Source organism: Bufo bufo, chromosome 7 (assembly GCF_905171765.1).
Source record: "Bufo bufo chromosome 7, aBufBuf1.1, whole genome shotgun sequence".
Taxonomy (NCBI): domain Eukaryota; kingdom Metazoa; phylum Chordata; class Amphibia; order Anura; family Bufonidae; genus Bufo; species Bufo bufo.
In genome coordinates, this window is record NC_053395.1 from 102336989 (window position 1) to 102353335 (window position 16347).

Consider the following 16347-nt stretch of genomic DNA (forward strand, 5'->3'; position numbering starts at 1 on the left):
TCGCGAACCTCCTGTATCCAGGAGGTTCCGTAGCCCCAACCACCAGTGTAGTGAGCCGTCTACACGAGCGACATTTCCCCAGTGTCGTTGCTGGTACCTCAAACCGACCGCCACCCCGAAAAAAATGTCTTGCCTGTAGCAGGAGTGGAATAAGGCGTGACACCCGCTATTTCTGTCCTGACTGCCCTGACCACCCTGCCCTATGCTTTGAAGAGTGTTTCCGGAAGTACCACACACAGGTACACTTAGCATAGGGATTGCATCTCACAGGATAGGCACACAGGGCTATTAGGGCCCTTTTACTCACAGCTGCTGCAAACCTCTCCTTTCACCTGGGATAAAGTGCATAATGTACTTCGCCACATCTTTGGGCGATTTGCGCTTTGCACATTGTCCCATGGGGAAGGAGAGGTTTGTCCTATAAAAGGTAAAAAAATAAAATAAAAAACAAAAAAAAAACACCAGTAAGCAAAAAAGTTAACTTTCAGTTCAAAAAGTTAAAAAAAAGTTTATATGTTCTGTTCAAAAGTTATTATAAAGTTAATAAAATTTATTGCGCTGTGGCCTGTTTTTTTTTTTTTACCTTCCAGGTGGACCAACCGATCGACTAGCTGCAGCACTGATGTGCATTCTGACAGAAGCATTGCGCTGCTGTCAGATTACACACAAGTCTGTGTATGCGGCGCTGCAAGACGAGATTTCTCCTCTGCAGTAAAAGATACGTTTGCCGAGGCATACGAGCTGAGGAGGCGGCGGTGTTCATATACACAAAAATAACACATCCTAGATCTGAATTAAATATTTTTCTGAAATACTTTGTTCTTTACATAGTTGAATGTTCTGACAACAAAATCACACAAAAATTAAAAAATGGAAATCAAATTTTTTAACCCATGGAGGTCTGGATTTGGAGTCACACAAAATTAAAGTGGAAAAACACACTACAGGCTGATCCAACTTTGATGTAATGTCCTTAAAACAAGTCAAAATGAGGCTCAGTAGTGTGTGTGTGGCCTCCAAGTGCCTGTATGACCTCCCTACAACGCCTGTGCATGCTCCTGATGAGGTGGCGGACGGTCTCCTGAGGGATCTCCTCCCAGACCTGGACTAAAGCATCTACCAACTCCTGGCCAGTCTGTGGTGCAACGTGACGTTGGTGGATAGAGCGAGACATGATGTTCCAGATGTGCTCAATTGGATTCAGGTCTGGGGAACGGACGGGCCAGTCCATAGCATCAATGCCTTCGTCTTGCAGGAACTGCTGACACTCCAGCCACATGAGGTCTAGCATTGTCTTGCATTAGGAGGAACCCAGGGCCAACCACACCAGCATATGGTCTCACAAGGGGTCTGAGGATCTCATCTCGGTACCTAATGGCAGTCAGGCTACCTCTGGCGAGCACATGGAGGGTTGTGCGGCCCTCCAAAGAAATGCCACCCCACACCATTACTGACCCAATGCCAAACCGGTCATGCTGGAGGATGTTGCAGGCAGCAGAACGTTCTCCACGGCGTCTCCAGACTCTGTCACATCTGCTCAGTGTGAACCTGCTTTCATCTGTGAAGAGCACAGGGCGCCAGTGGCGAATTTGCCAATCTTGGTGTTCTCTGGCAAATGCCAAACGTCCTGCATGGTGTTGGGCTGTAAGCACAACCCCCACCTGTGGACGTCAGGCCCTCATATCACCCTCATGGAGTCTGTTTCTGACCGTTTGAGCAGACACATGCACATTTGTGGCCTGCTGGAGGTCATTTTGCAGGGCTCTGCCAGCATTCAAAAGTGACCAAAACATCAGCCAGGAAGCATAGGAACTGAGAAGTGGTCTGTGGTTACCACCTGCAGAACCACTCCTTTATTGGGGGTGTCTTGCTAATTGCCTATAATTTCCACCTGTTGTCTATCCCATTTGCACAACAGCATGTGAAATTGATTGTCACTCAGTGTTGCTTCCTAAGTGGACAGTTTGATTTCACAGAAGTGTGATTGACTTGGAGTTACATTGTGTTGTTTAAGTGTTCCCTTTATTTTTTTGAGCAGTGTACTTTGGCAAACACTTTGTATATATATAAAAAAATAATAATAATCCCGGCAATGATTTATTCATCCACATCGATTGATGTGAATGGAGAAATCTGGTTTGCCAGGGCATACGAGCTAAGTGGGTATGGATATTGGGCGGAGCTCCTATGTCCTGGGCAAACGCCTTTCCCCTCCTCTTTTTTTTGGCAGAGATTTTTTCATCCACATTGATCGATGCGAATGAAGAAATCTGTGCCGTTCATTTTTTCTTTCAGCCCAGAGGCTGAACGGGAAAAAAAAAATCTCATTACCCGTATGCTCAGTATAAGGAGAAAAGCAGAAACTCCTAATGCTGGCCATACATGTAATGATTGCGGAGACCCTCAAATACCAGGGCAGTACAAACACCCCACAAATGACCCCATTTTGGAAAGAAGACACCCCAAGGTATTCACTGAGGGGCATATTGAGTCCATGAAAGATTGAAATTTTTGTCCCAAGTTAGCGGAAAGGGAGACTTTGTGAGAAAAAAAAAAAATTTAAAATCAATTTCTGCTAACTTGTGCCAAAAAAAAAAAAATTCAATGAACTCGCCATGCCCCTCATTGAACACCTTGGGGTGTCTTCTTTCCAAAATCGGGTCACATGTGGGGTATTTATACTGCACTGGCATTTTAGGGGCCCCAAAGCGTGAGAAGAAGTCTGGTATCCAAATGTCTAAAAATGCCCTCCTAAAAGGAATGTGGGCCCCTTTGCGCATCTAGGCTGCAAAAAAGTGTCACACATGTGGTATCTCCGTATTCAGGAGAAGTTGGGCAATGTGTTTTGGGGTGTCATTTTACATATACCCATGCTGGGTTAGATAAATATCTTGGTCAAATGCCAACTTTGTATAAAAAAAAACTGGGAAAAGTTGTCTTTTGCCAAGATATTTCTCTCACCCAGCATGGGTATATGTAAAATGACACCCCAAAACACATTGCCCAACTTCTCCTGAGTACGGAGATACCACATGTGTGACACTTTTTTGCAGCCTAGGTGGGCAAAGGGGCCGACATTCCAAAGAGCACCTTTCGGATTTCACTGGCCAATTTTTACAGATTTTGGATTCAAACTACTTTGCACGCATTTGGGCCCCTAAAATGCCAGGGCAGTATAACTACCCCACAAGTGACCCCATTTTGGAAAGAAGGCACCCCAAGGTATTTCGTGATGGGCATGGCGAGTTCCTAGAATTTATTTTTTGTCACGAGTTAGCTGAAAATGATGATTTTTTTATTTTATTTTTTTCTTACAAAGTCTCATATTCCACTAACTTGTGACAAAAAATAAAAACTTCTATGAACTCACTATGCCCATCAGCGAATACCTTGGGGTGTCTCTTTTCCAAAATGGGGTTACTTGTTGGGTAGTTATACTGCCCTGGCATTCTAGGGGCCCTAATGTGTGGTAAGTAGTTTGAAATCAAAATCGGTAAAAAATGGCCGGTGAAATCCGAAAGGTGCTCTTTGGAATGTGGGCCCCTTTGCCCACCTAGGCTGCAAAAAAGTGTCACACATGTGGCATCTCCGTACTCAGGAGAAGTTGGGCAATATTTTTTGGGGTGTCATTTTACGTATACCCATGCTGGGTGAGAGAAATATCTTGGCAAAAGACAACTTTTCCCATTTTTTTTATACAAAGTTGGCATTTGACCAAAATATTTATCTCACCCAGCATGGGTATATGTAAAATGACACCCCAAAACACATTGCGCAACTTCTCCTGAGTACGGCGATACCACATGTGTGACACTTTTTTGCAGCCTAGGTGGGCAAAGGGGCCCACATTCCAAAGAGCACCTTTCGGATTTCACCGGCCATTTTTTACAGATTTTGATTTCAAACTACTTACCACACATTAGGGCCCTTAGAATGCCAGGGCAGTATAACTACCCCACAAGTGACCCCATTTTGGAAAGAAGACACCCCAAGGTATTCGCTGATGGTCATAGTGAGTTCATAGAAGTTTTTATTTTTTGTCACAAGTTAGTGGAATTTGAGACTTTGTAAGAAAAAAAATAAAAATAAAAAAATCATCATTTTCCGCTAACTTGTGACAAAAAATAAAAAGTTCTATGAACTCACTATGCCCATCAGCGAATACCTTAGGGCAGTGGTGGGCAACCTTTTTCAACTGAGCCAAATATCGCCAAAACCACGATTGAAATTTCTTTGGAGAGCCACATTTTTAAAACCTAAAATATTGCGTCAACAGTACCAGTGAGGACTATTAGGGCTCATGCACACGACCGTGTGCCCGCCCGTTGCCATATTGCAGGTCGCATACGGCGGGTCCGCAATACATGGCCCACCCGCCAGCCCGCACCAAAGAGCCGCATTCAAGGATAAAAAGAGCCGCATGTGGCTCGCGAGCCGTGGCTTGCCGACCACTGCCTTAGGGTGTCTACTTTCCGAAATGGGGTCATTTGTGGGGTGTTTGTACTGTCTGGCTATTGTAGAACCTCAGGAAACATGACAGGTGCTCAGAAAGTCAGAGCTGCTTCAAAAAGCGGAAATTCACATTTTTGTACTATAGTTTGTAAACGCTATAACTTTTACCCAAACCATTTTTCTTTTACCCAAACATTTTTTTTTTTATCAAAGACATGTAGAACAATAAATTTAGAGAAAAATTTATATATGATGTCGTTTTTTTTGCAAAATTTTACAACTGAAAGTGAAAAATGTCATTTTTTTGCAAAAAAATCGTTAAATCTCGATTAATAACAAAAAAAGAAAAAATGTCAGCAGCAATGAAATACCACCAAATGAAAGCTCTATTAGTGAGAAGAAAAGGAGGTAAAATTCATTTGGGTGGTAAGTTGCATGACCGAGCAATAAACGGTGAAAGTAGTGTAGGTCAGAATTGTAAAAAGTGGCCTGGTCATTAAGGGTGTTTAAGCTAGGGGGGCTGAGGTGGTTAAAAGGCCAAATCTGTGCAAAGATGTGGATTCATTGTCATTTTGTGACAGGTAGTCACACGTTGTGATGGCAAAGGCAAATAAACTCTCCATTTTTGAACGTGGTCGGGTTGTTGAACTGCATAAGCAGGGTCTCTCACAGCACGCCATCGCTGCTGAGGTGGGACGCAGTAAGACAGTAAGAAACTGGACGATCCTCGACCCAAATTAAGGCCCTTACTGGTGCTGACTGCAGCCCCATAACCATCAGACGGCATCTGAGACTGAAGGGCTTTAAAAACAAAAAACTTCTTCAAAGACCTTGTCTCCTTGAACGCCACAGAACTGCTCGTTTGGACTTTGCAAGATAGCACCAAACATGGGACATTCAAAGGTGGAAGAAAGTTTTATTCTCTGATGAGAAAGAATTTAACCTTGATGGTCCTGATGGTTTCCATCGTTACTGGCATGACAAGCAGATCCCACCTGAGATGTTTTCTACGCGCCACAGTGGAGGGGGCACCATAATGGTCTGGTGTGTTTTTTCCTTCAGTGGGACAATGGAGCTTCAGGAAGTGCAGGGGCGTCAAACGGCCGCTGGCTATGTCCAGATGTTGCAGAGAGCATTCCTCATGACTGAGGGCCCTCGTCTGTGTGGTTACGACTGGGTTGTTCAATAGGACAACGCTACAGTACACAATGCCCGCAGGACAAGGGACTTCTTCCAGGAGAATAACATCACTCTTTTGGCCCATCCTGCGTGTTCCCCTGATCTAAATCCAATTGAGAACCTTTGGGGATGGATGGCAAGGGAAGTTTACAAAAATGGACAACAGTTCCAGACAGTAGATGGCCTTCGTGCGGCCATCTTCACCACTTGGAGAAATGTTCCCACTCACCTCATGGAAACCCTTGCATCAAGCATGCCGAAACAAATTTTTGAAGTGATAAACAATAACGGCGGAGCTACTCATTACTGAGTTCATGTTTGGAAGTTGGATTTCTGTTTTTGGGGGGTTTTGGGGAGGTGTGGTCCTAAACTTTTGATCAGCTGAAAAACAGCCTGTTTCAGTTTATTCGTTGTTTTCATTAAATTGAATGCTCAAAAAATGTTTTGTCTCACTGATTTCTTCTTGTTGCATGTTGAAGCTCTACTTGGAACCTTGTTAAGACCCAGCCATGCTAAATATGATTTTTTGCCATTTTTCAAAGTGGTCTTAAACTTTTGATCAGGACTGTATTTGGGAATATATTTATAATAAAGAAATATTTAAATATTTTTTTTTTTGTAATTCCTGGAGAACCCCTTTAAGCTGCACAAGCACTTTGGGTGGCCATTGGGGAGTCTACAAAAAAAAAAAAAAAAAAATAATAAATCATTTTTTCTTTGTTTTTTTTTTTCTTTCATTCATGCCACGTGTGGACTAAAAACATATGATTTGGAAGCAGCAATTTGGGAGAGGTGGGGTGGAAATTTCATTACACACTTCTCTAAGAATGCTTGGGTGTATAGCAAGAGGAATTACCAGTAGAAAGAGGGAGGTGCTCATGCCGCTCTACAGAGCACTAGTGAGACCTCATTTGGAGTATTGTGCTCAGTACTGGAGACCATATCTCCAGAAGGATATTGATACTTTGGAGAGAGTTCAGAGAAGAGCTACTAAACTGGTACATGGATTGCAGGATAAAACTTACCAGGAAAGATTAAAGGACCTTAACATGTATAGCTTGGAAGATAGACGAGACAGAGGGGATATGATAGAAACTTTTAAATACATAAAGGGAATCAACAAGGTAAAAGAGGAAAGAATATTTAAAAGAAGAAAAACTGCTACAAGAGGACATAGTTTTAAATTAGAGGGGCAAAGGTTTAAAAGTAATATCAGGAAGTATTACTTTACTGAGAGAGTAGTGGATGCATGGAATAGCCTTCCTGCAGAAGTGGCAGCTGCAAATACAGTGAAGGAGTTTAAGCATACATGGGATAGGCATAAGGCCATCCTTCATATAAGATAGGGCCAGGGGCTATCCATAGTATTCAGTATATTGGGCAGACTAGATGGGCCAAATGGTTCTTGTCTGCCGAAACATTCTATGTTTCTATGTTTCTTCTACAACAGATGGTAATGATGCCCTGATGGCTGAGCCTGAAAGGAAAATGCACCAATATGTAGCAAAAGCACCTTGCAAGAGGAGGCAACCAATCCTGTTCAGAGAGGTTGCTGGCAGTCATTTTTAATCATTTCTGGAGAACCCATTTAACATAAATGATACAATTGGATACAAGGGATAGGTTTACAAACTCACAAAGTTGAAGCAGTTGCTTGGATTCCACCATTACTTGACAATGTCCAGTATTTCCCAGTATGAGTCCGAAAGGCACACTTCTTTGTGTCCGTATTGATTTCCAGTTGGAATGTCTCTTGATCGCTCTCTTCATCTTGGTTCGCAGATAGATCAATCCCTATAAAGTAAAATTAGGCAATTTGTAATTCAGTTTTGGAAAGAGTTCCTGAAAGCTAAGAACACTTGAAAATTTAATTTGGTTGCTCCATACTAGACATACTGGTTCAGATTTACTAATGTCTCTGCGCCTAAAATCTGTCTAAAATGGCGCAAATCAGTGCAACTGAGCAACTAAGTTTTCTACACTTTTTCCCCCACAACTTACTGAAAAAGTGGGTTTGGTTTAGTGGATAAGGGCAGGGCTTAACTGGAAGTGGCATGGCCTAAAATGAGCCATTTTGTGCCAAAATTCTGTCTCAAAGTAAGCTAATAGTAAGCATAGAGTGCTCAGACCTGCAGCACATTCCTCATCCAGCCTGAGCCACTGTGAAATTTGGTACTGGTCTATATAGCCTGATAATATTTACATCACCTACAGGATTAGTAGAATCAAAGCCACAAAGATTTTTAGCATAACTATTTCAAATCAAAGCTAAAACCACTCGAAATTTGACAGTGGAATTATTATTATTATTTTTAAACACACACAGATGAAGCTTTAATATGGCGTAAACTTAGACAGGTTGTTTAGACTTGCATCAGATTTATCACGATTGTTCATGCTGGATGATAAATTTGATGCAGGGCTAAACACATGATCGATTTTAGAGGGATAGCTGGCCCAAAGCAGTAAATTGACTTGTATGCAATTTTGTACACTGCAGCTGTCAAAAAATCAATTAAAAGTGGTACAAAAAGGTCTAGGTGTTGCTGCAGCCTAAGGCTGGGTTCACACGAGCGTGTCCGGATTAGGTCCAGATGCGTCCCGGTGCATTGCGGCAAACCCGCGCGAGTAGGAATGCAATTGCAGTCAGTTTTGACTGCGATTGCGTTCCGATGTTCAGTTTTTATTGGGCGGGTGCAATGTGTTTTGCACGCGCGTGATAAAAAACCGACTGTGGTACCCAGACCCGAACTTCTTCACAGAAGTTCAGGTTTGGGTTAGTTGTAGTGTAGATTGTATTATTTTCCCTTATAACATGGTTATAAGGGAAAATAATAGCATTCTGAAAACAGAATGCTTAGTAGGTGATCAATTGAGGGTTAAAAAAAAATAAAAAATAAATTAACTCACCTTCTCCTCTTGATCGCGTAGTTGCCGGTCTCTTCTTTAATGAGCTGTGGGCTAAAGGACCTGTGGTGACGTCAGATCACATGCTCCAATCACACGGTCCATCACCATGGTGATGTACCATGTGATTGGAGCATGTGATCTGACGTCACCAGAGGTCCTTTAGCCCACAGCTCATCATTAAAGAAGAGACCGGCAACTACGCGATCAAGAGGAGAAGGCGAGTTAATTTTTTTAATTTTTTTTTTTAACCCTCAATTGATCACCTACTAAGCATTCTGTTTTCAGAATGCTATTATTTTCCCTTATAACCATGTTATAAGGGAAAATAATACAGTGAATAGACTGTCACCTAGCAACCATGCGTGAAAATCGCACCGCATCCGCACTTGCTTGTGGATGCTTGCAATTTTCACGCAACCCCATTCACTTCTATGGGGCCTGCGTTGCATGAAAAACGCAGAATATAGAGCATTCTGCGATTTTCACGCAACGCACAAGTGATGTGTGATCACCGCTCATCTGAACAGCCCCATTGAAATGAATCGGTCGGGATTCAGTGCGGGTGCAATACGTTCACCTACCGCATTGCACCCGCGCGGAAATCTCGCCCGTGTGAACGCAGCCTAAGGGTCCTGGCACACAGTGCAGTTCTGACATGCATTCAGGATGCAGTTTTTTTTTTTATTGTAGCTAAATCATTTCCACTATGCAGAACACCAGGGTTTAACAAGGCTGTTAAACTGGCTAAATTGAAAACTGCATCCTGAATGCATGTCAGAACTGCACCGTGTGCCATCACCCTAAGAGCACATTCACACGACCGTAGTGTTTGGCAGATCCACAAATTGGAACCCACATGCAGTTTTTTGCCACACTAACAGCACAGCCCCGACGTGTGGCAGCGCCCTCAGAGTACATCCACACAGTTTTTTGGATGAGGATTTGTTCATTCAGTGGGTAATTACGATTACAGAGACACCACATTTATATTGAATAAAAACTTTGGAGGGGGGGGGGGGGGTAAAAAAAAATGTATCTTCTTTGGACAATAATTTTTCCAGATATCCCCTTCGCTATATATTCTGAGTCTCATAACTTTATATTTATGTCCACAGAGCTGTGTGATCAGATTTTAGATCAGGTGTTTTGGGATGTGGCAATGATGAGATTTAATTATTTTTTTATATGGGGGAAGGGGGTTGTGGCGAAACCAACCTCGCCACTGGGTTTTGGAGAGGCCTGTTTATCAGCCTCTTGCCTCAGGATTATGGCCCATACTAACTTTAAAGGAGCAGACAGACCTATTTGTGCATTCTGAGTGCCATTCACCTAATGATATGCACTCAGACTTGAGCTATCTGGGAATATGTTAAATGTCGGTGTTTGCTGTGGGGGTGTGACATTGTGTGTTTGAGTGGTGATTTCTGTCCGGTTGTCCCCACATGTGTATTGGCGATTTCCCTTTGTCTTGAGAGATAATTTGATTACTCCTCGGGTGTCTCCAGGGCAGAGAGGAGGAAACCATGATGCATTGTGGGGATGTGTTGTGTCTGTGTATTCTGAGTTGCTGAATATCTGTCCTGTGTCGCAGTCTTCCTTCTGGTCCACTAGGGGCATGTCTACCAGATGGGGACCTGCATAAATACGGGCGGGTAGCCCTCAATAAAGGTGTTCCTGTTTTATACCCTGAAGTCTTGGCTCATGTTTGGGGGATGGAATAACTACACTCTTGGGGATTGCTATATCACAATACTCCCCTGAGTATAAGCTCTTGTAAGAGCTCGCTCCTGGTTCCTGTCTCTGGATTTAGGAGAGGTTCACCCACTGGAGCCTGGAGCCTTGTCGTAGGTCCAGGGTGGGTAGGAGACGGCGAGACCTCCACCAAGCTTCGGCGGTTCGTGGGGTCTGCAGTGCTGACGGTGTCAAGTGGAGTGCTTGGAGTCCTCTGGAAGCACTAGGAGCCACTATCGACGGAGGTACCCGGTTACAGGGGTGATTTGAATATTTTTTTTTCTATTTATTTTTTTAGATTTTAACCTCTTCCAGTCATCTTAGCTAAAGGCTCAGGGGGGTTTTACCACCCCCGGAAGCTACAGTCAATTTTGACCAGCCAACTGCAGCATCCTCTGTAACGCTGGGTTCACACCTGAGCGTACTCTGTATGTGCGATTTTATCGGGCGTTTACATACGCGGCTCTTACTTGAATATCTTTCCCCTCTATATTTTGACATAGCGCTTTTACAGCTTCCCAAACCGCGGATAATTCCCTCAGGTTTGAAGATAGAGTCATCTGATCATTGCCCTTGGAAAGAGAGATGAGAGCAATGAGCTCCCCATCCCCAAAGGCTTGCATCTGTTGTGACAATCTGCAGGTGCCTGGGACTCCAGGAAACCCCTCTCCTCAGATGATCTGGATTTAGCCACCACTGCTTACCAATAAGGGAATTTGATCTAACGAGTCCTGACTTTTGTTCCAACTCCCTAGTAACCACTGCTGAAGCACCCCCGAGTATGGAACTGGGCCCATTTTGCCTCCGGGATGCATGATGTTAGCGTGCCCAGCAGTTTCATAGCTTCCCTGATCGTACAAGCTGAATGCCCCTGGAAGCTTGAAACTTTCTCCATTACCCCTGCCACTTTGAGCGGGAAGAAAGTTTTTTTGAAGAGTGGAATCTAAGCGATTTTTTTTTCCAATTTATCACCCAGCCTGTTCAAAAAAGCATCTGACAGGTTTGGAACGGATTGCTTTCTAAACCTTCTTTAGAGTTTCCTACAATTAGGAGATCGTCTAGATAGAGGATTATGATGATGTTCTGTCTTCTCTGGTGAACCACCACCTCCATCATTACTTTTGAAAAAACCCTCGGCGCGGAGGTGATCCTAAAAGGGGAGGACTTGGAATTGCAAATTATGTAGATCTTTCCCCAGAAAAACTGCTATACGAAGGAATTTTAGAGCTCTCTCGCATTTCGGAATATGGTAATATGCATCTCTCAAATCTATTGAAGCCAAAAAGTCTCCTTCTCTTAACAGGCTTATGGTGGATCTTATAGATTCCATCTTGAATTTCTCGTATTTTACGAATCTGTTCAGGCTCTTCAAGGTTTATTATCAGACGGAATCCCCAGTTTGTTTGTTTTTTACCCCCAAAAAAAACCTGTTGAATAGTAACCTGTCTTTTATTGACTGGTTTGAACCACAATAGCCTTTTGAGACATATTCAAGATACCTTCCTCTAGCTTTTCTTGTAGAAGAACAGATTTCTGAATTGGGGTTACTTTATAGATATTTATGGGTGAAGAAAGACAAATATCGTAACCTTTTGATATAAATATTTAGAAACCAAGGGTTCATGGTAATTTCTTCCCATTCTTTTGTAAAAAGTTTTAGTCTTCCTCCCACCTGAAGCCTGGCATCATTGCTTGGAAGATTCAGAATTTGTGGGGTTAAACAAGAACCATCTGCCTCTACCAATCTTCTGACCTTTCCCTTTGGACCACTGTCCCTCTCAGTCAGATCTTTTAGACTGGAAGGAACCTTCTTTTTTAAAACTTTCAGAAAGTGAAACTTCCTTTTTTTGTTTCACGGGGAAATTATAATTTTAGACCAAACGCTTTTTAAAAATACTCTCCAAATCCTGACCAAACATTAGGTTACCGTGAAAAGGAAGACTACATACGTTGTTTCATCTTTGAACTGATGTCACCTGTCCAAGATTTTAACCATAGAGCCCTTCTGGCCACAACCGCTAAACCAGTGGTTCTTGCCGCCATCCTTACCGACTCCGCAGTGGAATCTGACAAGAAATCCACTGCCTTCAGTAAAAGAGGGAAAGAGTCTTAGAGTCATAAGGGGAACCTTCTTTCATATGGGATTCCAACTGTTGTAACCATCTTATAAGAGATCTGGCGACAGATGTGGCAGCCAGATTTGGTTTGAAAAAGGCAGCAGCAGACTTCCAGGTTTTCATTAGACCTGAATCTACTTTATCCATGGGGTCTTTTAGGGACCCCATGTCCTCAAAGGGAAGAGCATTAGACCCTTGAACCAATTTTGAAAGGGACACATCTACTTTTGGACAGGAGGTTAACAATACATAGTCTTCTTCACTAAAGGGAAGTCTACGTCTGAGTGTTTTTAGAATCAATAGCTTCCTATCTGGAGCCTTCCATTCCCTTTTATCATTTCATGCATGTTTTTATGGACTGGAAAAACTTTGTTCTAGTCCACTAAGCATCTCGTCTTGGACTGACCTATGGACTCTCATCTTAGAAGTCCATGGTTGCCCTGACTGCTTTTATCAATTCTTTTGTATCCTCCAAGGAAAAAGGAAAGCTTTTAAATTCTGTATCAGATCCAGAGGAAATCGATAGAATAGAAACTCTCCAACTCCGAGTCTTCCTCTGAGTGTGAAGAATTTGAGTTGACCATTTTTGGTTCCCTACGCTTTGATGTAGTGCGACCAGGAACAGCTATAGGATTTTCAGATAGGGACGAAACCAATCTCCTCTCTGATCACATCGCTTAACTCTTCCCCGACAGAGGAAACCAAATCTTTTGCCATATTGGCAGTACATTTTTTGCAGAGTTTCTTATTACATGCATCTGGTAAGGTTACCGAACACATCACACACTTCCTATTTTTAGGACTGGTTTTAGCTCTTTGAGCACTATCCTTATCACTCTGCATGCACAGAGAGAGAGAGGGTGACAAAGGTAATAAGGGGGTTAGCATACGTAAAGATATATACCGCAAACCCCCCCTCCACCCCAAGCGAAAATAACTAACAGCAGGCCCCAGAGAGGTCTCCATCTGGCTTGTACCCAGTTCAGACACTGTCCGGCCTCTGTAACCTCAGTCCCCTTTAAATAGCTCTTACCCGCAGACCTCAGATCAGAGGGCGATTCCCACCTTGATCCGCACGCCAAATTAAGCTAGTCCCCTCTAAGTGCATCACACATGCCGGAAGTTCTTGCTGGAACGAATGTGGAACGCATCCAACTTACTGTGATGTCATTGCAAGCACCAAAAGAATTGGGCTGCGACGGGGAGCGCTCACAAGACCGGAGGAACTCTTGTGTCCAGTCAACACATGGACCTCCACGCTCGACACGCAGAGTGGGAGGTAAGGAGCAAGGTCCACTACCTACAGACTCCCCATCACCTCAGAAACCAAAATAGGGAACGGGTGCTGCCTTCTCCCCTCATGTGGTTAAGGCATAAGTAAAATGAGAAACAACCGCCTCTGCCTTCACAGACACTGACCCATAGCAACTGCCATGAGGAATAACCCGTCTCCCACCTGGGGGGGGGGGACAGGAAGACACTGAGGCGCCGGAGCTGGGTCTAATTTATTCTTCCTGTCCCTACCTGGATGGAGGCGGGTCATCTCTCAAGGTATGCCATCATGGAGGATGAAAGGGAAAAAATGGATTAGAAATCTGCCAAAAAAGTGGTAAAGTTTGTAACATCCGTTTTGAATAATTTGAGTGGTGTCGTTTGTAAAATGGGGTAATTTTTGGCCGAGTTTCAATACGTAAACCCCTCAAAATCACTTTATAACTGAATTGGTACTTAAACACTGAGTCTACCTTTCTTGGAAAAAAAAAAAAAAAAAAAAAAAAAAAAAAAAAAACGCTTCTAAACGTCTAAGCCTTCTAACGTCCTAAATAAAATAAAATTGCATTTACAAAATGTCAACATAAAAGTAGACGTATGGGGAATGTTGACTGAACCAATTTAGGAGGTATAACTGTCTTAAAAGTAGAGAAATTCACATTTAGAAAATTGTCGTAGTTTTATACCGGCCGCCTCTCGGCATGTTTGCTGTGCAGCAGCCGGAGCTCTGGCTCGTCCCCATTATAGTGAATGGTGCCAGAGCGGACCTCCGGCAGCACGGTGCACTGTGAAAGTAGCCTGAGACCATTCCAAAAGGCATTACCACAAAGTAGAAGGGGTTAAAAAGGGTACTGCCAATATTTTAATATCCAATGAAGGGTCCAATTCAAAGAAAGGTTATCAGTATCTTATCGGAGGGGGTCCAACACCGGCGCTCCTGTGAGCACAGGGGCCTTTTCTGTGCTTACCAAGCAGTACATTGTATAGCAGTTGTGCTTGGCATCGCTCCCAGCCCCATTCACTTCAATGGGGCTGAGCTGCACCTAGGCCACGTGACCGATGAACTGGCCCAGGGAAAGCTGTGAGCAGGCCGGGGTGCTATTACAGGCGCCGCTGTCTTCTCGGACAGCTGATCAGCAGGAGTCCCAGGTGTTGCATTAACCCCCCCTCCCCCCCAAATCAGATACGGACGGCCTATGAGTATTAAAATGTCGGGGGGGGGAAGTGTTACAAATGCCCTAATAATTTTTCTAATATATTTTATTTGATTTGACTGTTTCACAAGCAAAGAGGTCCCCCAAAGTTTGGGCCCTTCTGAAGAGCTGTTCACTACACCACATACAGAACCCATACACTATCTTGAAAGTTTAAATACACTGTAGTGCCATTTTGGGGTGATATTACAGAATTGACTCTGCGTACAAAAATGCTGAAGACCAGGTGTTCTAAAGAAAGGCGTAGTCACATTATGTGTAAAAACAGGACATCAGTGCTTCCTCTTCCTATCTGGACAAAGGATCAGCAATAGAACACATATTGGATATGTGCATATTGCCCCAGAAAAGAAAAGAAAAGTGCCTGCCAGATAACCTCATAGAAAGTCTACAGCTAACAGGAAGGGCAACCAGAAACACTGCTATTCAGCATTGTTAAATTCAATAACAAAGTACTTGCACAAATTTTCTAATATATACCCAGAATGATTATAAATATACAGCATAAGGGCTCTTTCACACTTGCGTTGTTGGGTTCCGGCATAGAGTTCCGTCGTCGGGGCTCTATGCCGGAAGAATCCTGATCAGGATTATCCCCATGCATTCTGAATGGAGAGAAATCCGTTCAGGATGTCTTCAGTTCCGGACCGGAACGTTTTTTGGCCGGAGAAAATACCGCAGCATGCTGCGCTAAATCCTTAACACTTGCCGCAAGGCCGGATCCGGAATTAATGCCCATTGAAAGGCATTAATCCGGATCCGGCCTTAAAGGGTTTCTGTCACCCCGCAAAACTCTTTTTTTGGATAGTTAGATTCCTCATAGTGCGATATAGCAGAATATAATGCTCTTACTTACTTTCATGCGGCCGATTCTTTATAAAACAAACTTTTATAATATGTAAATGAGGGCTCTACCAGCAAGTAGGGCATCTACTTGCTGGTAGCTGCTGCAGAAATCCGCCCCCTCGCCGTGTTGATTGACAGGGCCAGCCGTGATCTCCTCCTCCGGCCGGCCCTGTCAGTAATTCAAAAATCGCGCGCCTCTGGTCATTCGGCGCAGGCGCTCTGAGATGAGGAGGCTCGTCTCCTCAGCACTCCCTCAGTGCGCCTGCGCCGATGACGTCTTCTCTTTCGGTGATGTCATCGGCGCAGGTGCACTGAGGGAGTGCTGAGGATACGAGCCTCCTCATCTCAGAGCGCCTGCGCCGAATGACGCGAGGCGCGCGATTTTTGAATTACAGACAGGGCTGGCCGGCCGGAGGAGATCACGGCTGGCCCTGTCAATCAACACGGCGAGGGGGCGGATTTCTGCAGCAGCTACCAGCAAGTAGACGCCCTACTTGCTGGTGGAGCCCTCATTTACATATTATAAAAGTTCGTTTTATAAAGAATCGGCCGCATGAAAGTAAGTAAGAGCATTATATTCGCCTATATCGCACTATGAGGAATCTAACTATCCAAAAAAAAAATAT

The 16347-nt window shown here is 43.7% G+C and overlaps 1 protein-coding gene across 2 annotated transcripts in view; it reads right to left on the reverse strand.

The window, feature by feature from the left end:
- Positions 1-16347, reverse strand: part of FSCN1 (fascin actin-bundling protein 1) — a 140779-nt gene that overhangs the window by 42794 nt on the left and 81638 nt on the right. For both annotated transcript variants that reach the window (XM_040440676.1, XM_040440675.1), the window contains exon 2: positions 7269-7425. In XM_040440676.1, the coding sequence (XP_040296610.1) occupies positions 7269-7425 (157 nt within the window). The remainder of the gene's footprint in view (positions 1-7268; positions 7426-16347) is intronic.